This window comes from Polyodon spathula, chromosome 4 (assembly GCF_017654505.1).
Source record: "Polyodon spathula isolate WHYD16114869_AA chromosome 4, ASM1765450v1, whole genome shotgun sequence".
Taxonomy (NCBI): Eukaryota; Metazoa; Chordata; class Actinopteri; order Acipenseriformes; family Polyodontidae; genus Polyodon; species Polyodon spathula.
This window is the reverse complement of record NC_054537.1, coordinates 30,792,572-30,818,073: the sequence shown is the minus strand read 5'-3', so window position 1 is coordinate 30,818,073 and position 25,502 is coordinate 30,792,572. Positions and strand designations below refer to the sequence as shown.

At 38.9% G+C, this 25,502-nt stretch overlaps 2 protein-coding genes across 4 annotated transcripts in view; one reads left to right on the top strand and one right to left on the bottom strand.

Moving 5' to 3' along the window:
• The window catches only part of prkdc (protein kinase, DNA-activated, catalytic subunit), a 68,218-nt gene extending 55,557 nt beyond the window's left edge, over nucleotides 1-12,661 (bottom strand). The window contains exons 1-19 of one of the 2 annotated variants that reach the window (XM_041247649.1): nucleotides 12,424-12,661; nucleotides 11,574-11,650; nucleotides 11,360-11,464; nucleotides 10,356-10,430; nucleotides 8,741-8,849; nucleotides 8,027-8,139; nucleotides 7,584-7,683; nucleotides 7,405-7,460; nucleotides 7,286-7,316; nucleotides 6,004-6,161; nucleotides 4,438-4,584; nucleotides 3,954-4,118; nucleotides 3,380-3,548; nucleotides 2,983-3,032; nucleotides 2,238-2,366; nucleotides 1,920-2,072; nucleotides 1,521-1,636; nucleotides 1,251-1,410; nucleotides 347-433 (exon numbers count right to left, since the gene is read on the bottom strand). In XM_041247649.1, the coding sequence (XP_041103583.1) occupies nucleotides 347-433; nucleotides 1,251-1,410; nucleotides 1,521-1,636; nucleotides 1,920-2,072; nucleotides 2,238-2,366; nucleotides 2,983-3,032; nucleotides 3,380-3,548; nucleotides 3,954-4,118; nucleotides 4,438-4,584; nucleotides 6,004-6,161; nucleotides 7,286-7,316; nucleotides 7,405-7,460; nucleotides 7,584-7,683; nucleotides 8,027-8,139; nucleotides 8,741-8,849; nucleotides 10,356-10,430; nucleotides 11,360-11,464; nucleotides 11,574-11,650; nucleotides 12,424-12,595 (2,172 nt within the window). In that variant the 5' untranslated portion in view covers nucleotides 12,596-12,661. The remainder of the gene's footprint in view (nucleotides 1-346; nucleotides 434-1,250; nucleotides 1,411-1,520; nucleotides 1,637-1,919; nucleotides 2,073-2,237; nucleotides 2,367-2,982; nucleotides 3,033-3,379; nucleotides 3,549-3,953; nucleotides 4,119-4,437; nucleotides 4,585-6,003; nucleotides 6,162-7,285; nucleotides 7,317-7,404; nucleotides 7,461-7,583; nucleotides 7,684-8,026; nucleotides 8,140-8,740; nucleotides 8,850-10,355; nucleotides 10,431-11,359; nucleotides 11,465-11,573; nucleotides 11,651-12,423) is intronic. The other variant, XM_041247648.1, reaches the window with a different exon arrangement.
• Nucleotides 12,662-13,193: 532 nt separating this feature from the next.
• mcm4 (minichromosome maintenance complex component 4) lies at nucleotides 13,194-25,496 on the top strand. 2 transcript variants are annotated; one of them, XM_041247645.1, is made up of 17 exons: nucleotides 13,194-13,276; nucleotides 13,713-13,787; nucleotides 17,386-17,550; nucleotides 17,872-18,035; nucleotides 18,119-18,220; nucleotides 18,640-18,735; nucleotides 18,822-18,917; nucleotides 19,059-19,197; nucleotides 19,454-19,674; nucleotides 21,022-21,142; nucleotides 21,271-21,530; nucleotides 21,676-22,041; nucleotides 22,373-22,500; nucleotides 22,658-22,865; nucleotides 23,456-23,684; nucleotides 24,021-24,154; nucleotides 24,384-25,496. In XM_041247645.1, the coding sequence occupies exons 2-17, from the start codon at nucleotides 13,721-13,723 to the stop codon at nucleotides 24,474-24,476; spliced, it is 2,589 nt and encodes an 862-aa protein (XP_041103579.1). In that variant the 5' UTR covers nucleotides 13,194-13,276; nucleotides 13,713-13,720; the 3' UTR covers nucleotides 24,477-25,496. The 2 variants fall into 2 exon arrangements, with proteins under 2 accessions (XP_041103579.1, XP_041103580.1); XM_041247646.1 differs by lacking the exons at nucleotides 13,194-13,276; nucleotides 13,713-13,787 and adding an exon at nucleotides 14,122-14,236.
• Nucleotides 25,497-25,502: the final 6 nt, after the last annotated feature.

Here is a 25,502-nt window from a genome sequence, read left to right as displayed (position 1 = left end):
GGTAGTTCCCTAATAAGCGCCCAATGCAATAGATGCTTGAGGCTGGTTTTAAAAGCACAGATTCTAGAAAAAATATGTACTAATAATGGAGAGCTGCAAATTAATTATACTACCGGGAAAATATGGGAGATAGATGAATGCATTTATAAATGGCAAGAATAGATGTGTAATGTCCAGTTGCAGACTGAATTACAAACTGCAGAAGAAACCAGTGGCAGGCCCAGTTTAAATTTGAAAGAGAATACAGTGCTCCCTCGCTATATGTCCCCCGAGACCAAAGTTATAATGAGGGAGCAGTGTAAAAATTTTAAATAGGAAAATGAGAGATAATAAAAATGGTGCTTACCTCTTTGCCAAACTTTGCAAAGAGTGCAAAGCAGGCATACTTTTCTGGGTCTTTGGGACTGGTTTTACAGCTCCTGGGACTCACTCCCTGCCATAAACACAAAAGCAACTTTGCATTTACTACCATCACTTACTAATTCAGTGATGAGACCAAGCAGGCTCCTATTACTGTTCACGAATGCCAAACTAGGCCATCTACTAACCCTCTGTAGTCCTATGTCGGACCAGGTCTGACACTATAATTTTCCCTTTCCCATCCAATGTCAAACGTCAAAAAGAAGTAAAGCATAGATCTCTAGACGTTTTTTCTCTGGAAAAAGCTAAGAATACCTTTCAATGGCCAAGTGAAACTGATAGAAGCTGAATGTAACTGAAAAAAATGGGCATATCTCATAGACCCATACACTAAAGAGATAACACGGACATAACAAATGAGGTAGCTGCTTCTGCATCCAGCGCTCAAAGAATATCACAGATGTTTTGGAGATGTTATAGTAATAAAATAATTACTTGGATCGCATTATTGAGGAGTTTGGTGATCAAACCAGTGATCAGGAGAAGATTTATCAGTATGCACATCTATAAAGAGGTATGTGAAAAATACAGCGAACAAGGGGTGGGGCTTGGCTGTAGATACAGTACTGAGTATCCTTTTGCGATTCAATGCATTTTAAACCTGTTTTACTCTCTTAAAAACATTAACAAAAAGGGTGTGTAAAATAAAAAACAGCGCGTGTGAAAATTGGACCTGAGCAGTTGACAAGCGCTGAATAAATGAACTGCAAAGGGTTAAATGACCTATTACAGATACAACATATAGGTAGCCATAGGTTTAGTGTGAATTTCTGAGAATGTGTTCCAGCAAGTGATGGAACTGGGAAATATGTGAAATAAAACAAGATTACCTGAAAATACTTAATTCTCTTAGCAATCTTCATTGAAACAGAAAGCAATTTATAGAATCCACTGACAAGTGGAAATCTTGTTGACTGCAGAATAAGTTCATGGCCCAGTCCGTACACCCACTGCTCGAAGAAATCAACGTGCTCCTTCATGAGAAGCTCACTGCAGGAAAATAAAGAAAAAAAACTGAGGCTGTGGAAACAAGTTCCAATACATTTAGCAAGTCTATCTTAGCAAACAATAAATTCATACTGCAATCAAACAAAGTTTACCTGCAGAACTCCACCAGGTTGACAAAGGCAGCAAAGTCTTTGGGTTTGCTAGGCTGCAGGTTTGCAGCCGGGTCAGAAGAAGGTATTAACATGCTACTGCTGGCATCACTCCTCCCCTGTAATGTGACGTGAAATCATAAATCCCACTTGCAATTCCACAAACCCCATCAATTACCTGGGATGCAGTAAATACAATTAAACTGTATTTCACAGTCTGTATTTCTTTTGACATACGTACAATAAAACAAATAAGACAAATGTTTCGGCTAGTGCCTTCTTCGAACTGATCAACCGTACACATAGTAGAAACTGCGACTGAGCTAGAAGTACAACGTATTTTATTGGTTGCTCAGGAGAACAAACTGTCTTCAATAAAGCAATTAACAGCCCGAATCCCACCTCTTGCTCATCAGCGCTCTGTTTCTGGACGGACAGGTCCAGTTTCTCAATGATCTTCAGTACTGATTTGATGAGCTCGTCATAAAGCAGACGATTCAGGGAGTGCAGAGACGAGTTTCGGACGTCAAAGGCTCCATCTACGAATCCAGAGTCCTGCAGAAAGAGAACACAATATTTGAAACGTTCACATTCCATGAGAATTAAGGAGGGCTAACACTGCATGGCTCCTTAAAAGCCATACTGAACCACTCTTGCACGTATTACTACGTTAGACAGGTATAGATAATAATACACAGTAAGAGAGACAGGACACTTTACCTTCATTTTATCGCAGTCCAAAAGGCTCCTAAACAGGTCTAGGTAGTCCCTGTATGACGGGACCTTCCACTTCCCTGTGCGAACCCGTCCTTCTTCCACTGGTTGGCCTCCCTCTTGGTCCCCTTCTTCCTGAAGAGTGAAAAACCAAGAGGAAAAGGTTTAGCTGACTGAGTAATGTGGTGGTCAGCACATCACAACGCTTGCTGTACAAACGTGTTAGTCTTAGTGTACAGTACAGGCTCATTCATTTAATGTTTAATACCTCTCTTTTCCATGTACAATTAAATTAGTCACGTTGCAGTAATTTGTTAAAGTGATGAGGCGTTTCTTGCGATGGCTTTTTTTGACTGGTTACAAACATTCCCCACATGTTAATGTTTCAACATTTAAAATGTGTTTAATACTAAAGGCTTCTAAAATTAACAGATACCAACACCCACAAGGTCAGAGCTTGTCACTGGCTACAAACCTTTACGAGGACCAACTGGTTGGTTAATGCCAGGAAAGAAGGCACTGAAGGAGCAAGTTTAAGGTTAAGGTAAAAGTTGTCTTAACGACTAGTCTCAACACTCAAATAAAGACAAGATTACACTTAATCTCATAAAATCTCCCCATAAAATGAATGAAAGTGCAGATGGTGTTGAGTTCCATGTAGCATGGTTTTTACAATAACAATGTGCGCAACAAGCAAGGTTCAGAATGTTCTAAATTTTAAAAGTAAATAAATAAATAAGCATGATCTCACCCCAGTAAGAAGCACTGGCTTAGAACAGACACGAATCAGACCCTGATGCACTGAAAAACAAACCACATGCCAACATATTACAGGTTTGCCAAAAAATAAAATGTACAATCGGAAACTTGTGTTCCGTCTTTACCCAGTACTAATGAGAATAGCAGTTGTAAAAAAGGTCAGCTCAGAAATACAAAGCATAACTGCTAAACAACACTTAGCTCAAATTAAAGAAACCGAATCCAGAATACTTGATGACCAAACACTGACCAAATATGTTATCATTCATTGTGTCCCCATAAGTTCCAGTTTACAAAGCAAAACCTCTAGGCTTATTTTAGGCATTTTAGAGTGACACGTTGAGTTCTTTCCAAACAACGATATGAATGGGGTGCTCAATGTCACTCACCCACTGTGCTAATGAAGCTCCAGAGAACAGGCCCCTTCCCTGCCAGGGCAATGAACACCTTGACAATGGAGCGGCAGCAGACCGGCTGCATCTTCTGACTGTACTGCGGGAAACTGTCAATCTGGACAACTAGCAGGCGCTCGAGCACAGGCGTGTACACTTCAGGAATCTGGAAACAGAACCACCCAAATCAACACCGGTGAACATACAATGGTAACGCCAAACGTTTGTGGTAAGAGAAATATGGCAAATCAACCAATTTGCAATAACAAATATTAGCAATAGGGGTATGTATATATTAGGTGCTTTGATTTTAGATTAAATTAAAGAGACATAATTGCACCATAAGAAGTTATTATTTTGACTTCTTGTTTCCTTTTTTCAGCATTTACATGCTGCAGATTCACAGTCAAACTTGTTAGTGAATGATTTTTTTTTTTTTTTTTTGTAAAGCTTTAAAAGAAATATATACAAATAAATGGTTTAATACGGCTTTAACCAGAAACAGACCATATAATATTTTGATTTCTATCTTATTCAATGTTGATAAGTAGGCTCAATCATCAATGTCTACCCTGTCAAGGTGGAATATGACACTGGCAATGGAGTCCAGAAAGCTGGGCAGCTGATACACATTGTCATCCTCTGTGTCAGTCTCGGTCAGGTACATCTGCTTGCAGCGCTGAATCAGCTCTGTGTACATGAAATCCACATCTCCCGGGCACACTGCTTTACAGGGCTGAAACAGCAGAAAATACAAACCAAGAACAGTGAATGAAAATTAACACTAGTTTGTTTAACTCCTTGTCAATATCGTGACAGTGTGGTAAAAAACGCATTTAGAGTTTAAATGAGATGAGCCTAAGCTTTGTGTGCTAAGGGGGTCAATTTAACCCCTACATCCTGGAAAGAGCGTAAACAATGCCGTTACAACTGGATATTTGTATCCCAAGGCAAATTGCATTTATACTAAATGAATTCCACTTATAAAAAGCACAAAAAAGAAAAAAGCTGAAATGATTAACAAGCTAAAATGATAAAAGGAGAGCAAACCGTACAGCTGCAAAGAGTCCATATCCTCGAATGGCAATGGAGAGCTCCTTGGTACTGGAATCCAGTGTTCGAATGACTGCATAGAACTGCCGCATGAAAAACTCCAGCTTACTCTTGTGTAACTCGGCATTGTCAGCAACCAGCAGGGCAACCTGGAGATATAAGTGACATTCCACAAGAAATCTATACACCCACATTAGTGGCTTCTAGTTATTTTTTTCTCACATTTCAAGACTTCCTAGAACTAGGGTGGCCACCTCTTCAAGATGCAAAAACGGGACGTGAGCAGGATGGCTTTGCAGGGGTGACGTCAGGCCAGAAACACACTCCACAACAAGGACTGACGGATGAAAACTGAGACGCCATGACGGTCAGTACATTTATTAATAAACAAACAAAAGATTTGAACAAACAAAAGACACACAAAACAAAGGGATGGTTGGCCAAACAAACAAATAATTCTAAATAATAAGTATTGTACTGGTTTTAGAATCAGCACCTCTAGCAATTGTTACCTCCTGTCTCCACTCTCGTTCATCACTGAACTCCTCTCCACCCCTGAGCGCAGACAGCTGCAGCCTTTTATAATTTGTGACCAAGGGATTAAACTAGCTATTAATTATTGAATTATCCCACGGTCACATTCTGCACGGGTTTAAATAAGGATGCGTGACTGTCAGCTAGCTAAACAAATCAGTGACCGATCAGTCACGCATCCCCACGAGGTTTCCAAAAATAAAAACAATAACCTGGCAGACAGTGTCTCGCTCGTCCAGCCACACAATACGCAATAATAATAAAAATACAACAATAATAATATCGGACGGCTTTCTCCATCGCATTAACATAAATCATAACAACAATAAACAAAGGGGCGAGACACTCCGCCACACAGGACTATGGGGGGGGGGGGGGGGGGTATTGTATTGTATAGGTACATATTTTATATTGTATATTTAATAACAGTATTTCCAAATTAAATATCAACTTATCAAGTTTGAAAGCTTAACAGCGTTTTCACCTCAGTATCTAATTCTAAAATCTTTTACACATAACGTATAAAAGAAAACCTGTTGAATGATATGCACGTTTCCTAATCCACGTGTATGACCGTTATAACCCATTTCTCTCTGAATTTGCACAGGCGCTTAGGTCTTATAGGGTCATATGATGCGAGTGTAAAAAGTCACATGATAGTGGGATTATGTAGTTATGTCTTAGATTGGCTATCCAATCTGTCACTCATTCTGGGGCTGTGTAAGGCATTGCAAAATGATGTGGGTCTGTGGTGCTAAATTAAGATTGCACTTTGCCTAGAAATCAGGGACAAATTCCATCCCGGAGGCATTTAGTCCGGTACCAGGACTTGATCTTTACAATTAGGGATGGATGGTACCCTACCTAGAACCCATTTTAGAATTATAAAAACTCCAGTGCTGGACCTGACAAATATTCTTTAATAAACTTTTAACACTTTGCAGCATTTAAGGAGTTGATGTCTCACCGACCCAACCCGACCTCCCCCTCCCCCAAATTGGATAGCTTTCATGGTAATTTAGTTAAAAACTTACCTGCTTCAGAAAGGCCTCCAGTGCATGATATCCTGCTTTTTTCATCTCTATGTTTGTATGGCCGCACCACTTGGACATGACTTCAAAAAGTGACCTATAGTTGTCCATGAGGCAGGAACCAAACTGACCTGCATGTTCCGCAAACAAACGTAGTCCAGCTGAAAATAAAACGAATATTATTTAAATTTGCAGATGAACTGGAAGAGCAGAACTACAGTAGAGTTTCCATGTAGTTCAGAAACGCCTTAAGTAGCCTCTATCATGGGTACCTGCCTTGGACAAAAAAAAGTCATGTTTGTACACCAAAATGAATTAAATTACCATAGCTGGGAATTTGTGTCAGTAGTCTCCTGTATTATTGCCGCATGCTACAGAGAGCACCAAAATACGACCAATATTTTGAAAATGTACTGTACTAAACATTTTGACTGGATAATTTATATAGTATATCATTAGACTAAAGTGCTGGATTTTATCTCTGTTTGTAGACTATCATAAGGATGAGAATTACAGAAGCTACAGTTCTGTAGGAAAATGTGTATATGTTATATATGCACATGTACAATAGGTTTAGAACAAATCGATATGCAGTAAAAAAAAAAAAAAAAAAAAAAAAAGTTTAGCAAATAATACATAGATAATACACCGTGCTTTGTAACATATATGTATGTATGTATGTATGTATGTATGTATGTATGTATGTATATACACACACACATATATATATATATATATATATATATATATATATATATATATATATATATATATATATATATTAGTATTTTCTGTAACTGTAACTTAAGACATTGAAACCACCATATGATTTTGTTTTGGTCTTGGCACCGTTTTTCGGATATTCTTTTGGTGGCTGCACTTGCAGTTCTTCAAAAACCTAAACGCTTCTTGTGGACCCAGTTCGAGAAAGCTGTACAATATCAGGAGTCGCTCAAGACCAAACTGGAAAGCAGACAGAAACATTTAAATATACCTTCCCATATTAATTAGGTCTTTTGCATTTGGAAGGAGAATTTCTCTCCCTAAAAGAAAACTACAGGGAAACCCAAATGACCTGAAAGGTACTACCAAAATAGGGGGTGAAAAAGGGATACCCCGACTATAATGCACATGTTTAGCACAACTGTCGTAAAAACAATATTTTGTTCCCTACATTCTTCTACCTTAACAGCATTGCAGGTTTATCATAATTACCATGAATATCAAACTTCTCTTTTGCCTTTTTGAAGTAAATAAATAAATAAATAAATAAATAAAAACTCACCCAAAAGTACTGCATATCTTTTAAACTCTGTCTGTAAGAACATAAGTAAATGGCTGTTAGATAACCTAGTTCAGTTATACAAACCTCCTAAGCAGCAACGGAATAAAAAGGTTACTTACCTGGGGGCTAATAGCTTTTAGTGCAAAATCAAATATTTCCTTTGAACTTTTCGGATCTGCACAAAAATAAAACAAAATTTAAAAGCCAGGAAAGACTATTTACAAATAAAATACTACCTTTAAAATTTTAAAAAATAGCAAACAAGTGAAATCATCGATTAAAAAATGTGCAACTGTACCTTCATCCATTGATTTGGTGAAGTGTATCATAAGCGCGGTTAAACCTTTCAGACATCCAGCTACCAGAGGGAGCTTGGGCTCTCTTGTTGCAGACATCATCTAAATGAAATGAATGAAGTAACTTATATTACGAGAATCCCAGGATATACTGTATGGAAGTGCCTGTCTATCTTTAAGTGTAAAAAAGGAGAACATTTAAAATGGTTTTAAAGCTTAGCAACCTGCAGTTTAAAACAGTAGGTTAATAACACAAAAACCCACCACAGCTTCAGATTTTTTTTAAAAAGAGAACACTTTGTAAATAATTTAGGAAACCCAACCACTGTCCCGGTATATCCTTAGCATTTTCATTGGAAATCTGAACTTGTTTTAATCTAATTGCACTTACTGATTGCAAAGCTCCTCTATTATTCCACATGGACGGAATTCCCTATCCACTTACCTGTGACTTCAGTTCACTCAGGTAAGCCCGATAAAGTTTCTCAGAGTTACTCAGCATGTCGCTGGGCTGCACTTCTCCTAGAACTCCAAGCAGCTCATAAATCTTCTCCAGCACTAGACAGCAAAGAACACTTGTAAGAAGCAGCAAGTCTCAGAAACATAAGAAAATAAGGAAATTCATGAACAAGAGCGGGCCATTCGGACCATCTATGCTCGTCTGGTTCATAGTAACTGATTGATCCAAAAACGTTGTCAGGGTGGGTCTTAAAGGGTTCAAATGATTCAGCATCATGAAAGTACTGGTTAGGGTTAACTTGGCGAACTCTTTTAATGACTTTAAATGACGCCCCACTTATTTCTTCTTTGTTCTAGGCTAAATAGATTAAGTTCTTTCAGCCCACGTTCATAGCGCGCACTCCTCTAAGACCTGGGATTACACTTGTTGTTCTTTGGACTCTACCCTGGGTCACAATGTCCCTTTGATGTTGTGGTGACCAGAAATGGACACAGCACTCAAAGTGCTGGTCCTTCCAGACCAAGCATTCAATAATTTATTCATGCTGTTCTCTGCCTTCCTTTTCCTAGCTGTCAGTGATATTACTGCTCAGTCTGATAGCCTGCACAGATCATCCTCCACTCAACAAAAAGCTATACAATTCCATTCAAGAATCGCACACAATTATAAATAGCTAAAAGGGACATTTATATGACTCACCTGTGTCAGGTATTTTACTTTTCTGTGCAAGATCGCCATAAAATTTATTAAACATATCTCCCACTTTAAACTCTTGAAGCAAACAGGCACTTGTTGTACCACGAAGCAGCTGAAACACAAAAATAACACGACTTATTATATATACTACTGTACTTTATTACATAGCACCCAAACGTCTAATATATTTGTTTAGAACACACTATGAACATATTTTAAAGACAAAACATATTATTTTAAAAATGAGTCCTTTAACAATTTCACTCGCAGTGGAAAATAAAATAAAATTTATAGTATAGGCTTGTAAAATTTGCGGCAAACTTTATAGCTAAAAGAAACAGAAAATTATGTTTTGTACTTGCATAAGTTCATAACATAATCAGGTCCCTAGGGATACAATGTTATTTCACCTTGTTTTCACTTCTATATTTTTATACCTACATTTAAGAAAACATGCGGTTGTCAAGTACATTTTGACTGGAGCGCCAAGTCATATGCCAACCTATGTTTTCACTTATATTCACATTGGAAATGCTGTGAATTTTTCAGACAACACAGTTCTTATGAGAGTGTGGCAGACGAGGGTACAGTAGGTGTGTTGCTGTGATAGTAAAGAGCAGATACTCTGTGTGCGCTATGAATGAAACAATATGTACAAGTCAACAGTATTAGCAGCTCAAATGAAGTGCATTGGTTGCTGTGGCCTGTTTTGTAAGCGGCAACATATCCCTTCTCTATGCAAATACACAACTGTTATTAGTCTTTTTTGAAAATACAGAATTAAGATACAATTTTCATACCTACAAAGCCCATTTTTGTTAAGTAGCTTTCCAAGCCGATTAAAATATATTACCAGTAAAACATACAATAGAATGCTCTTTTTAAAAACACATACGAGTCAATGCGTATTTGTGTTACTGTTGGTACTCCTGACTCGTACTCCTGAACCGTACTGTATTACTTGTGTGCACGAAACTTCACTTTGCAAGCAGTAGTAGCGCAACAGACAGAACCTCAGCCACAACAGATATCGCATCATTCTACGGTCCACCAAAACGTGTTATATGTGCAAATGAGACAGAGTTTTGATTCCCCCAAAACCTTCTTTAAACCTATTGAAGAACTCTCAAACCAGCATATGTAAAAACTATATTTACGTAGCTCTATGTTTGTTTGTTGGTATGGAGATGGGAATGAAAATGAACTCCGGACTTCAACCTTGCTGTAACCAAGAATTTTGGACCTTCACTAAAATAATTGAGTACCCTTATTGTAGAGTTTGAGCTCAAAGAACATAAAGTATTCCTGCCAATGCTAAGTTTAAAAAGGAAAATAAAAAAATGTACATTATCCTCAAAGGGCTAATTTCTACATCTTTGGTTTTTTTTTTCTAGCTAGTTCTGTGAAATCAGCAGGGGTATATACTGGGGCAAATGCTTTGGCATTAGTATCTGACTTTCTTCACTCTTTATGATACACTTGTTTCATCTTGAAACCAGAGGACTATCTTGGAATCTGTATGTGGTTTTAAATTAACACCAGCAAATGGCAAAACAGTTTACATATATAACATGTTGTTCTGCACAGCTGAAAAGGCTCTTTAAGAATAATCGTTTACCTTGATAAGAAGATCCAAAGCTGAAACTTTGCATTTTGCAGCTCTGTCCTTGGTATACACAACAAGGCATGTATCCTAGGAAAGAGAGATACCAGAAACAAGCAAGTCAGTGACATTTCCTCTCTTGTCACAGCTGTGAATTACAAAATCAGCGCTATCATTAAAGTGAAAACGTAGACCCCCATTACCTTTGTCCCATGAACATATAATAGTATAAGTTTGGCATACTGGCATTTATATACCCGTTGACTGTGATGCTCTACATATTGTATCTTAAAGCATGTCCAGATCAAGTTTCATCAGAACTGAATCATGCTGGCATGGGCATAGCGGTTTGACCATTTCTGCTTTTACTGAGTTTAATACACAAATGAGCTGGTTACCTAGACGCTGTGGCTAATCAAGCTTGTAATAAAACCTGGAATGAGTGTAACTGCTTTGTAATAAGAGTTATTTCCATCCCTGCATCGCTTCTCTAAATACATGTAAAACTCTTGTGTGATATACTGATATTGAGACACAGAGCAGCAGGGGGCCTCTACACATTTCAATTCTCTTCATAAGTATGTCCAGAGCATATGTACCCTCTTCCCCTCCGACACACACAATCTATACGTCTCGGGATTATAATAAATTCAGTAACTGCTAATGAAGGTCACACGTTTCATTAAAATCAGTTCTCTATATATACACAGTATGTCCGTAATCTTGCATATGCATCTCATCTTTGTGTTTGTCAAAGGTGCTGTAATGAGACTGAAATGTATTTTAATTGATGCAGTAGCTACAGCAGCTGTGATAATGCATGGTTCACTGTAGTGTCCCACCACTGTCTTCCAACCCTACCATGTAGAGACCACACTTTATAGGGATGACTGGCAACTTCCCAGTATAGCACGGTCTAGACTTAAAACTGCGGCTCTGCTTCAAACATGTATTTATTTTTTTAACAAAACGATCAAACCCAGAGAATTGCTAGTACATTGCGATTCTAAGTTAATTACCTTAATATCGCAGACATAGTTTTTCTCCCAGCCACTGACTTTATGTGCTATCCGATCGAGAAAAGTTGTCAAAAGTTTTAAGACCTCCTCTCTGGTGTCACGAAACTGGAAAATCAAAAACACAATGTTTAGAAAAGAAGAAATATTTTTATTCAGTCAAACATTACTCTGATGTTTACAGAATAAAGCACAGCTACAGATTTTTAAAACTTACATCTTCAATGTTGAGGGATTTACGCAAAAAAGTCAGCAATCCATCTTCTTTGGAGAAGATTAGCGAAGTCTGTAAAACTTTGGAATAAAACAACAAACAGAATTAAAGTATAGAGGCCTTTGAGATACTGCAGGAAGTCTGTTGTATCTTGTCCACAGTGTGGGATGCAAACATAACTTGCAAATATTTGAGAGTCTGGTAAAAACTGAAAAAGCATGAAGGTCAGGCAACTCTGTCTCAGTGGTCTTGTTCTGGAGGATGGGTGCCAGGTGTACTTAACACTTGACACTTCGTAAATCGGGTTCTAAATTCACAATATCATGCATGACCTGCAGACATAATTTAGAAGTAAAATAGGGTGGTTGTTTTTTTCACAAAAAAATATATATAAATACATCCCTCAGGTAAGCTGTCTGTTCTCGTATCTTAACTTGAAAGGGCATATTTATTAGCTTAATTAACCACTGTAGTACTGTATAGTACATGCTACAGTACTAATATATTACAGTACTATAGTGTTCAGATTTTACTATAGTGTGTTTATAGTAAGTGCTTTTTCGTAAGGGACATTACAACCAGTACAACAACGCGAGTACTAAAACCTGTGTCGTTGTCGCAGTACTGTCTGGTATGAGAGCTCAACCCCCAGTGTACAACTTCCAGGAAGTAAACACAAACACATTTTGCACCTAGTTAAACCTTTTTGTTTGTTTGTTTTGTTTTTTTTTTCAGCGCGCAAAAAATGTTGTACATGTACCTTAATCCTCCACTTAACTATAATTGATAAGTGTGCACGAGCAGGACGGATGACGAGGCATTTCGAAAACTGCACCAATACCAGCATACCCACCCAGCTCGTTTTCGTTTTTGGACACCATGCACTCCTGGCCCACGTTGCCAATGAGGTTGTGTGACTCTACTGCAGCGCTTTTGGTGTCTGTGGCGCTGAGGAAGGAGTGGAGTTTACGCAGGTTCCCTTGAATCCCCCCAGCACCGGCAATGTAACCATCAGCTTGAGCCATAACTGCTTCTGCAGCGCAGCAACTTCCAACAAGCTTTGTAAGCAAACTACTGTACAGCCCCCTCTCACTCTGACCTCAACCACATGGCCTGAGAAACATCCTGAAACAACCAAACACAACGGGAAAGGGCAGGAAGAGAACTGTCCGCCAACGCTTTAGTGTGTACAAGTAACAAAACAAAATACTCTGAAGAGGGGTATGGTGTAATAAAAAGCAGTATAATTGTATACGTATGTCCAAGTTCTAATATGTCAGGCACAATAAAATATTTCTTAAAAATATCCTGACATTCAAGAGCACACCACTGGTTACAATAATGGTATTGCCCACAGTATTTTGCCGCGAAGTGCTTTTGCTTGAGGGTAAATTCAAGTTAGAAAAGGGGGGAACAAAAAATTATTAACAGTAAACATATACATATTTGTACCATTATTAAATAATAATTCAGTGCTTAATATATTTTTATTATTAGTAACCACATATAGGTCGCACTTTTTTGATTTGTGCTTTGTTTTATGTTTAAAATAATACTAATAACGAACTCGTTTCCCTCTTGCGAAATGTAATAAGAATGACCAGAGAAGCGTTTGCTATTGGTGGAAAAACCCCGCGGAACGTGGGTCAGAGAAACAGTTTCGCGGGAATTCTGTTCTACATGGTCTAAGCAGGTTGAGTGTAGAGGTAAGCTTTATTGAAATAATTACATTTATTAATACTTACGTTAGTTGTAACGTTTATTTTATGTTCAGTTAAATTCTCCATATACCCCTTTGTGTATGGGTAGTGTTCTTCTGAAACATTACACGCAATTAAATATGCTATTGTGCAAAATTAAAGCATTCAATCTGTATGTGCCTGCTTGTTAGAAATTAAAAAAAAAACTTAATTGATGTAACTTACTAGAAGTGCAATAACTTGCACGCATAACATGCTCTGATTATTGTTTTTTTTTTTTAAAAATAAAGTCCAGAGCATTTTAATAATTGGTAAATGTTAGTTATTATATTGTCATGTTTTCTTTGACCCACGAGGCAGCAGAATTGGTGGGGGAAGGGGATGCAGAAGCAAGCACAACGTTAAAACTGTTCTGTAATAAGTGTCTGTTTAACTCTCACAGTCGTAAAGATGTCCTCTCCAGCATCCACCCCGAGTCGCAGAAGCAAGCGTGGAAGAAGCAGCAATCCACCAACTCGTAAGTAATTATAAATCATGCGCTGTCTGCAGAAGTATGTGTTTTGCACTGGAGGAGTAGGTGATTGATACTGGAGCACTATAATGAAAACGGTGTGTCCGTACTAGTCTGTGTGCTTCTGTTTACCAAACGGTTTACAAATAGCTGATTAGCTTTAAATTACTTAACATAGTTGTAAGTCTTTAAAATAATAATTTATAAATGGACCACGCAAGCAGGTCCAGAGTAATCTCTATCTATCTATCTATCTATAGGTGGGCTTAAGTGAGTTACAGGAAAAAAAAATTCAGCTGTGGCTTCTGTGACATCATAAATTACGAGACCGAAGGTCGAGTCTTTTGTAAACTGTCACAGAAACCCGAGATGGAATTGTTTTCCTGTAACTCGCTGAAGAGGCCTAGCTGTTATTTGTATACTACATGAATGCCCATGCGATGCTAGTATTAAAGGTGAGGTTCAGCAGTAGAGTTGTTTTAACGTCGTATTTCAGTTCTGTACAGACGTTATATGACGTTATCCGTTAGTGCTTCAGCGTTTATTTGGATGATTGCCTTAGTCTTGTTTTAATTTAACGTGCCTCGCCAGTTTCTCCAAGATACGAATGTAGCAGCATCATTTGTTTTAACGTATTCTCATGTTGTTGATCATTAGTGAACATTTCTGTATTGAGTGGTTGAGACATTTTGTGTTTGAATTGAAAGCGATGGTCTCGAGGAGTCGAATGGGCAAGGATCAAATGTTTTTCTCTAGAGGAATTATCGTTACTAACTTACTGTGGTATTATACCTTTTTTTTCAAATGACTAAGGATGCAAATAGTCGTAATTTATGACGTGATAGAAACCCTAGATGTAATTATTCTCCTGTAACTCACTGAAGCCAAGCTATAATATATATACATACATACATATGTATATATAGTAGCTCCTGCCTCCCTTCTGATGCAATACCAAGCATTGCCTTCAATGCCGCCATTACCTGAGCAGCTTTCTAATGTGACACAAATAATTACCGAAGAACTTCCACATCCACCATTTCTTTAGCCAGCATTAAAATAAATAAGTAAATTATACTTCTAGCTTTTACATAAATGCACATTTTTCTAATCTGCGTGCATTAGGGTTGCCACCTTCTCCACAGACCAGACCTGGTCATGCATTTCTCAGTCAGCCTTGGACTATCAAAACAGCAGTATACTGTAATATAAAGTTTAACACAATACCACCAGATCACAGTAGAAATCAATAATCATGCAGTATATACAGTATTGTGCTCTCGATATTTCTAGCAATCTAAAGATTTCTGTTCAGTTTTCAAGTAGCCTAAAATGACATGTAGATGAATGCCGTTTTCGTTATTGTGCGTTTAAATATGTTATACACTGATGGTTCTGTAAAGTCATATACATATTTCTGAGTTATAGTGTGTTGTATATAATAATAATAGAGAACCAATTTTCCTGAAATATTTATACACTTAAACGGAGATTACACTTAAGCGGATTGGTGAGTCCCTGGCCTTACGTAAAATATTACTTTACCGTTAACAATGCGTTATGCTACATTAATTTTACTGAACTTCATCATTAAAACATATTTAAATACACAATAATGCAAGCTGCATTCATCTACCTTTAAATTTAGGCTTCTTGAAAACTGAACAGAAATCGTTATGCGCGTACCTTGCCTGTTGATAATGTTGTGCCCATTTTGGCACAGCATAGTCCTTTAGTACACTCTCTTAGCTTAATCGTTTTAGCTGTCACTCACAGAATTTGATAATCCAGATATCAATTACTGACTCTTTTTTTTTTAATCCCCATGCAGTTATGATACTCTATACCAAATATGTCATACATTGTTTTAATTGCGAGTCCATTCTACAAAAGATGTTAAACGTTTATATATAAACGTAATCGTTGATGGATGAAATGTAGCTGTATTAGTCCAGAGATGATAGACAATAAGATGATGATACCTTTTATTGGACTAAATAATTATTCACAAGCTTTCAAGACCTCAAAGGTCTCTTCGGGTGAAAGTAGGAAATGCTATATATAATTCATATTAGTACCGTATTTTTAAACAAACTACTAAGTGTGTGTGTGTATCTATATGTATATGTGTGTGTGTGTGTATATATATATATATATTAATTGGTAACAAAGTTTTTTTAAAAAAGGAAGGAAGAAAGAAACTTGGTCAGATCACATCAGTGTGCTCAGGCACTCATTATATCTTTCCAAATCCTGTGACTGGAGGGGAGAAGTGTGGTCTGTGGTTGCAAACATTACATTTTGCTTTGGAAGATGCTGTTTTTGGTTTAGCCGCGGCAGTTCTTTTGACCGTCACTGTGGCTGTGTAGACTGCTGGGATCTCCTGACTGCAATCCCTCAATTGGATTGTTTACATCACGTAGCTGTGTTTTGTTTAACCAACCATTATTCAAGTGCTGGGGACAAAGTAAATGTACAGATCAGTACAAAATAGTACACTTCTAATAAGATAGTGCAAATTGTTTAAGCAACTAATGTATGTCAAAGAAAATATTAAAGGAAGGTTGGTGTTTCTTATGAGTTTCACTAAAAAACGGGCATTAGGACAAAATTGAGACGCCATTTATCTCCAAATCATTCAGAATATTAAAAAATAAAAAATGGTTTGCCATCAGCATCTTTCAGTGTGCTAAATGACAACATTCCTTGCTGAGCTGGTAGCGAAGATTCAAGCCCAGGAATCTCATTGTTTGGTGTATTATATAAATACTTTCTACATGTACTTGTACATATACACAGTGGTCCAGGTAAGCTGCATACCTGCTGTTTTTACGCATTAACAGGTCTGAAATACGCGCAAATTTTAATTGAATGCGTACAAATATGCATAGCAATTTTGCTGCACAGCTTGTCAGCCTCCCCTAAAACTTCCACTAACAGCTACATCTCCCAGGATACAATGTCATCAGTTACTAGGAAACTACACAAAAAAAAACAACAACCCAACAAACATTATCCAATCTCTGGCTGGCCCTGTTGTCATTGCAGCCAATCGCAATAAGAAATTCGAAGCTATACAGGTAGAAGCGTGAACACCCCAGTCTAGCTACAAATCCAACTTGATCCAAGGCAACCACTAAAAAAAAAGCTGTATATATACGTGTGTGTGTGTGTGTGTGTGTGTGTGTGTGTATATATATGTATATATGTATGTGTGTGTTCTGTTTCTGTGATGTGTTATCTTAGTGAATAAGAACAGCTGTTCTTTTTTTTGTTTTAATACCAAGTTTTTTGTTTTAAGGTAATTTTGCATTTTACCCCATGAAAATACATTTTACTCTCCGTTAAAATTAGAGTAAATTACTCCCAGACCCAAAACCGGGGGTGGGGCGGGTGGCAGAGAATCTTTACACAGTCTTGGCCCTTTCCATCAGAACATTCCAAGACTTTTTGTGCATTTCCACATTTTAAGTGAAAGTTGGTATATGTGTGTGGTGTGGAATGTTGCACCAACAGTGGCCCATAAATGATCCATGTTCACTAGCAAAACCCTCGTGTTATATAACTTTATGAAAGCTGTATTAATGTGTTAATCCCGTTTCAGCTCGCAGTGAGGACCCCAAGTCCCCCCCCTCTCAGAAACGGCGCACTGATGACCCCTCCACCGGAGACCTGCAGCCTATGCCCACCTCGCCAGCCGCTGATCTGCGCAGTCCCAACGTGCAGGACACCTCCCTCTTCTCCAGTCCTGCCAAGTCCCGACACTCTGGTGTGCACATTTTGGTTTTTTTTGTGTTTTTAAATATTTTTATATATTTTTATGTCCAACTTGTCCTGACCTAAATGTCTTCAAAGCATGACTGACTGGTTAGATGTTTTGACTGATTATCTTGGCCACTTCATAGCTGTTTTATAAGCATAGTAACTCTCTAGGCTTTCTGTCCATTTGTGTAATATGCACAATTCTTGGTGTTGCAGGCACCCTAGGCGTTGCACATTAATCTTTTTAAAGTGTTGTGTCTTTGTTTTTACAAATGTGAAAACGGTCAGATGTGTAGAGTGTAACTTCATGCAATGCCTTATCCACCAGCCCCTCCAAGTGAGTTTGACATGAGCTCCCCCCTCACCTATGGCACCCCCAGCTCAAGGATAGAGGGTACTCCTCGCAGTGCTGTGCGCGGGACTCCTGCCAGGCAGCGCCCTGATCTGGGCTCGGTGCGCAAGGCCCGCCAGGTCGATCTGCACTCTGAGCAGGTGGGATGTCATTTTTCTGCTTCTCCATTCCCATGTAGACTGTGCACCAGGCAGTGAATAATGCCATTCTGTTTACCTTGCAGCCAGCAGGGGGGGACGTGGTGACCAGCGAACAGTCTATGGGGCAGAAGCTTGTTATCTGGGGAACAGATGTCAATGTAGCAACGTGCAAAGAGACGTTCCAGGTAAGATAAACTATGAAAAGCATTGTCAAATACTGTTCGCAGTCTTGGGGTTGTGCAGTGCAGATAAGTCATAGTGCATGTGTATATCTGGCCTCGTGGTTTTTACCTTGATGGCATGAGAGCTGGGAAAAGTAGTTGGCAAACTAATGCCACTCTCAGAACCTTGAATTATCTTGACCTTTTTTATTATTTTTAAAATATAAAAAACAGTACTCCTGGCAAAATGCAATGCTTTAAATCATGGGACTGGCCATGACTGCTGGGATTACCATAATGCTGATTTACTTGCATTATATGGTGGAACAGATGCAGTGGTCTCGTGAATACAGTGTTCTTTCTACCAATTATTTCTTCAGTTGTGCTACATTTAAAGAGAGAAAATAAATACATGTAAATAATTCCTCCTTCTCCTTTTGCAGCGATTCCTGTTGCGATATGTTGACCCCACTTCCAAAGAGGAGGAAAATGCTACCTTGGATCTAAACGAACCCTTGTATATGCAACGACTGGAGGAGGTATGATCTTCTTTTTTGTCTTATTTTTTTAATAAAGCAATCCTGTGCTGGGGATTTTCATGTGTCTGATGAGAATTTTTCCACAGATCAATGTGGTCGGAGATCCTGTGCTTAATGTGAACTGCGGACACCTACAGTCGTTTGATGCTGAACTGTACAGGCAGTTAGTGTGCTATCCACAGGTAATATAAAAAGCAGTGCTGGTATTTATTTGATTTGAAAGAAATACTGAATTTCACTAAATAGTGTTTCTGTATCAATGAATTGGTCCTTTGTTTCCTAAAAGTGTCCTCTCTCTCTCTCTCTCTCTCTCTCTCTCTTAGGAAGTTATCCCCACCTTTGACATGGCTGTCAATGAGATTTTCTTTGATCGCTATCCAGATTCCATTTTGGAGCACCAGATCCAGGTCCGGCCATACAATGCCCTAAAAACCAGAAACATGAGAAGCCTGAACCCTGAAGGTAATGACCACAAGCGCACAAACTCCAATATACTCGCAATGGATAGTTTAGATGCTGTATAAGGGCAGTCTACTTCAAAAATTATGTTTGGGATGGAGCAGTTAACCTTGGTAACAGTTTTACACGTTGGTAGCATCTGTGCAGTCACTGTGTTATTTTTTTTTTTAATACAATTTAAAAAGCTAATTTCCACTTGCACAATAGTGCTGGTTTTAAAATTCATTGTTTCACTGCTGTGCTGTCTGCCCTGTCTTAGATATTGACCAGTTGATAACCATCAGTGGGATGGTAATCAGGACCTCGCAACTGATTCCTGAGATGCAGGAAGCCTTCTTCAAATGCCAGGTGTGCGCCTTTAACACGCGAGTGGAGATCGACCGTGGCCGAATCGCCGAACCTGCTGTCTGCAGGAACTGCAACACAACACACAGCATGGCCTTGATCCACAACCGCTCCGTCTTCTCTGACAAGCAGATGGTAAGTTGGTAGGGAATATGTCTTGAATTAAGGGAAAGATTAGCTCAAAAGGGGAGATATGTGAAGAAGCTATTTGCTTTTTATTCATGATGTCCATTGGAGACAAAAGTCATGTTGTCCATCTGTCATTCATGTTTTTGTAACTTTACAAACTACTTTGTCAGCCTAATTCAGATACAACTAAACAGTTCATTAACCCTTTAAGGACCGGGATAGTGTTAATACAATCATACTGACGTGGGCTTCTAGGACCACGATCGTGTAAACATGATAACTTTTTTTTTTAAAAGCACTTTGTTTTGATAACTTACAGGGCCACCGTGCTTTGCGGTACAGGCTTGAAATATATCAGTGGATAAGGGTGGGCCTGGCGTTCACTTCATTTTTTTTGTGTGACGTCACCGAGAGGGGCATTTAGTGCATCTCTAAGTAGAATACATAAATACTTAAATAAAAAAAAAAAATAATAATAATAATAAAGCAAAGTTTGTTGTTTTCTGAAGTACTCTGTCAGTGCGTTTACATGGCCAGTAATATTCCACTAGTATTCGGAATACAGAACAATCTGAAATACATATTCCGCCATGCAAACAACATATTCGGAATATGAAGAGGAATGAATATTCCACCTCTGCATATTTGGAATATTGGAGTTCGCATATTCCACTAGTATGTGGAGTGCTAGTGGAATATAAAGCCATGTAAACAGCATTTTCTGACTGTGAAGCATAACCTACAAAAGACACGACCAATAACAAATACAGCAGTAAACATGACAGCAAGTCGAGCAAACGCAGCTACTTTATCTGATGAGGGGACGTCACTTTTAAGGATTTTAAAGCTTGATGACAAGAAACAAAGATGTGCATAAGTGTTTAAAAGGATGGCAGAAAAAATCACAAAGGGGATTTGAGAGACCTGTGGATCAAGTTCATCAGATGTAAAGTTTTAAAAGCACAGCTAAAGCAACCAAAAAAAAAAGTGCAATCAAATGCTCTTTGAAAAAACAGCTGTGCACATGAGATATATAAATAAAATTAAATATACACAGTATTTGCTTCATTTACTATGGTTATTCTACAATCTGTCTCCTCATACTGTATAATGCTCCCCAGAGTGTCTGAATTTACAGGAAGTACAAATACAGCCAAAAAACACCTAGTCCTGGGGGGGGGGGAAATCTTCTAGTATTTAATTGGGTCCTTGCTCCTTGAATATTTTAAAAGTAATAATTAAGACAATGAAATAAGATACCTGAAGATGAATACTTGATTTGCTGTATGTTACAGTAGGGCTGTCTTGGTGGACTTACTGGCAGCTTCTTAACAACCATATTTCTGAATGCAGATCAAGCTGCAGGAGTCTCCTGAGGACATGCCAGCTGGACAGACTCCTCACACCACCGTGCTGTATGCTCACAATGACCTGGTGGACAAGGTCCAGCCTGGGGACAGGGTCAATATCACAGGTAAGCATCCAGGGGGGCAGCACATACTCGATATTCAGACGTGGAGCTGTTCTGTATAAATACCTTCTAATTGAAACTGCTTTACCTTGGCAGACTGTCTACAAGCTGACCCATCGTTTCTTCCCCAGGCATCTACAGAGCTGTCCCCATTCGCGTGAACCCCCGGCAGAGCAATGTGAAGTCTGTGTACAAGACGCACATTGACGCCATCCACTTCCGCAAGACGGATGAGAAGCGTCTGCATGGTGTGGATGAGGACTCTGAGCAGAAGCTCTTCACAGAGGAGCGAGTGCAGGTGCTCAAGGAGCTGGCTGCCAAGCCTGACATCTACGAGCGCCTCTCCTCTGCCCTGGCTCCCAGCATCTATGAGCACGAGGATATCAAGAAGGTGGGCAAGTCAACTGTGTGTGTGTTTTGAATGTGTTTTTTTTTTTTTTTTTTTTCCTACATTCAAGGTACAGTGCAGTCTTAAACCTCAGCCAATTTTTATGTTGCTTTGTGTTTTTTGACTTTTTTTTTTTTTTTCTCTAAAGGGGATTCTGCTGCAGCTGTTTGGTGGCACCCGGAAGGATTTTAGTCACACAGGGAGAGGAAAGTTCCGTGCTGAGGTCAATATTCTTCTATGCGGAGATCCTGGTACCAGCAAGTCTCAGCTGCTGCAGTACGTCTTCAACCTGGTGCCCAGGGGCCAGTACACATCGGGAAAGGGCTCCAGTGCTGTGGGTCTGACCGCATATGTCATGAAGGACCCAGAGACCAGACAGCTGGTTCTGCAAACGGGTGCCCTAGTGTTGAGCGATAACGGTATCTGCTGTATTGACGAGTTCGACAAGATGAGCGACAGCACCAGGTCTGTTTTGCACGAAGTGATGGAGCAACAGACCCTCTCCATTGCCAAGGTGAAAGAGCCATAGCCTTTTTAGGAAAACTTGCATGGAATTATGACTGCAGGGTTTAAAATATCAGGTTTGCGGTCTTTGGTGCAATGTAGTGAAATGCTGGCTGCAGTATTTTGGGCTGGATGAAAACTCAGTTGTAATAGCCCATATGGACCAAGGCTGGTCAGTTGTGACAAACTATAACTTTGTAGGTGGAATTTGTAGATTTACTGGGTTTATAGTTCCTTCACGTAAGCATTGCTGTAAAGCTTACATAATTATTATATACCAGACAATGCAAGTGTAAGATTGTAAAACATGGTAGAACTAAACTTAATTAAATTATCTTCAGGCTGGAATAATCTGCCAGCTGAATGCCCGTACATCAGTCCTGGCTGCAGCAAACCCTGTGGAGTCTCAGTGGAATCCCAAAAAGACGACCATTGAGAACATCCAGCTTCCACATACCTTGTTATCCAGGTAAACGCACTGAAACCCCCTTCATCGCAACAACAGCTTTTGTTTTGTTTCTACCATTTACCAGTGTTGCTAATAAATTACTTAATCATAGTGGCAGAGGTGTCCAAGTGTAACTGTAGTCACTGGTAAAATTATTGACAGTCATTTTTTTTATCAGATTTGATTTGATCTTCCTGATGCTGGATCCCCAAGACGAAGCCTACGACCGGCGTCTTGCTCACCATTTGGTGGCGTTGTACTACCAGAGTGAGGAGCAGATGGAGGAAGAAAATCTGGACATGGCAGTGCTGAAGGACTACATTGCTTATGCACGTACATACATCAACCCCAGGCTCAGTGAAGAGGCAAGCCAGGCTCTTATTGAGGTAATGAAATATGTGCAGTTTGGTTGTGTGTGTGTGTAACACAGCATGCCAGTGTGTAAGCCCACACACGCATGGGCACAATTTTTTAGCGCTACAGCTATTTAATATAATTGTGCAAATTTAAAACCAATTCTTAAAAGGATTTATATGTGCATAGATTTTCCTCATGAATTGATTTGTATGATCGATTTCTTGAATACTGTATGGGCACTTGGTATTAATGCAGTTACATTAAAAATTCAATCTAAGTTGAAAGTAAGACATTACTCGTAGGTTGGAAGCTTTTTGTTCATAACACGATGTAAAAAAAAAAAAAAAAAAAAAAAAAAAACTGTACTGCTCCCAAGTAATGAAAGAAAATGTTTGGTTTCGATGAAGGAAAATTTATGTTCAAAAGCACTTCTCTGTTAATGCTCATGAATCCAGTCATCATTGTGCTGTAGGGTGTTGCAAAGGAAATTGTGTAGAACACTGCATTGTAGAAATGAAATGTAAAAAGCAAAGGGTTTCTTGCTGCATCATCCCTTTGTTTTCTTGGAATCTGAATTCCCAATAATATAAGGTTAGACTAAGAATCGTCTTCATTTCAGGCTTATGTGGATATGAGGAAGGTCGGCAGTGGCAGAGGCATGGTATCTGCTTATCCTCGACAGCTGGAGTCTTTGATTAGACTTGCAGAAGCCCATTCCAAGGTGCGCTTTTCTGACAAAGTGGAGACCATTGATGTAGAAGAGGCAAAGCGCCTGCACCGTGAAGCTCTGAAACAGTCTGCTACAGACCCAAGGACCGGCTTTGTGGACATTTCTATTCTTACCACAGGTACAAGTTTATCTTGGTAGTTGCTGTTAAATTAGAGTATTGTCCTATACATGACCCCATGCTATGTGTAAACTATGAAAGCATAGTACCATCATCAATGCTAAATATTACAGCACAACTAGTGGGTACAGTTACCTCTTACACTGGCTAAATAAACAGCTCTGTAGCAGATACTGTAAGGGTTTCTTGTTTTAAAAGGAACAGCTTTATTGGTTACAGAAGGTAATAGTTAGGGAAACTGTTTGTTTGAATACCCAAGAACCTCTTAACCTAGTCCATTAAAACAAAAATCTGAAAATAGATGGACATAACGATTTTTGTAATTTTGATGTCTAGGTATGAGTGCCACAGCCCGTAAGCGCAAAGAGGAACTAGCCAAGGTTTTGAAGAAGATGATCCAGACAAAGGGGAAGACGCCAGCTATGAAATACCAGCAGCTGTTTGATGATCTCCGCGGACAGTCCGATGTCGTAAGTCTGTTCTCTAAAGCCCCATCCCATTCTAGCTTTGTGTGTTTAAGCTTGAAATACAGGTATTATATACTTAGAAGTTTCCAATGTACGGTCATTCTTTCTCGTATGTCTCTATGGGCACTTGACGGTTTTTTTTTTTTTGTTATCTGCCATGTGGAAGCATTAAGTGGTGTGCTTGCTGCACTTTCTTCAGCAGGGGACTCAGTTTATTCTATTTGTTTTGCAGGCAATTACCAAGGACATGTTTGATGAAGCACTTCGATCTCTGGCTGATGAAGACTATTTAACTGTAACTGGGAAGACGGTTCGGTTGCTTTAAAAATGATGGATTTGTAGTAGACGTGTTTCTGCTGCTTCTGTTTTTCTAAATACCTTCACCATTTTTGGTAATGCTTGCAATGAGCGTTGTTTAGAATTGTGAGTTGCATCTGCTTTTTGGTTTTTTTACAGGCAACCAGTGACAATCTTAGCAGTCACAGCTACAAAGTGTGTAAATTTGAAAGTGATGCATTTTTGTATTTCACTTGAAAGCAGTTGTTAGAAAGGTTTAAACTTGTTTTAAAAAAGAAAAACGCTACACTCAATAAAGATAATATTTCTGTTTTTTTCGGAACATCGGCCATTACTAAACAAGCCGCCAAATGGTGATACCAAGAGAACCCTCTCTTTTGCCCTTGGTCAACACTGAGCACCACTTGGGCCATTACTATGTATTTCTTCTCCAGACATACAGGGATAGATGGAAGGATACGTGTAGAGTGATTTGCAGGTGCAAAACCCCCATAATGCTGCTGTATATCATGCTTAACCACTTCAAAGTTTGATTTTACCGGCTGTTAAAAATGTATGTTGAGAACGGTGTTCAGCTGGTATTGTGGCACTTTGCCATCATTAATCCATTACAATTATATTGAAATGCATTCATATGAAGGAAAGAGCATGGAATTGGGCAGGATCTCCACAAATGTCATCCAGTGACTATTGCTCTCTGTACTCTTAACTGCAAGCCTATATTACCATCACCTATGTACCATAATGATTGAAATGTCCAAATATACTAGAAACTACTATCAATTACAGTAGCTGCATGTAGAATTTTAGTATGAGGGTGAGTACAAACCCATGCTGTAGGTGATACGGGGTGATCCAAGTATAGGCACAGTGCAAATAACTGAGGGCAAAATTCAAATTGCATTGCAGCCAGGCAATTATTTTACACTGTGCCCTATGTAAGCTTAAGAACAATGCAAATTACTAAACGCACAAATAATGTTCCGCAATTAGAATAACGAGGGTACCAGTGAGCGTGTTGGTTTATTTAGCAGCTGCACTTGCAGAATAAGGA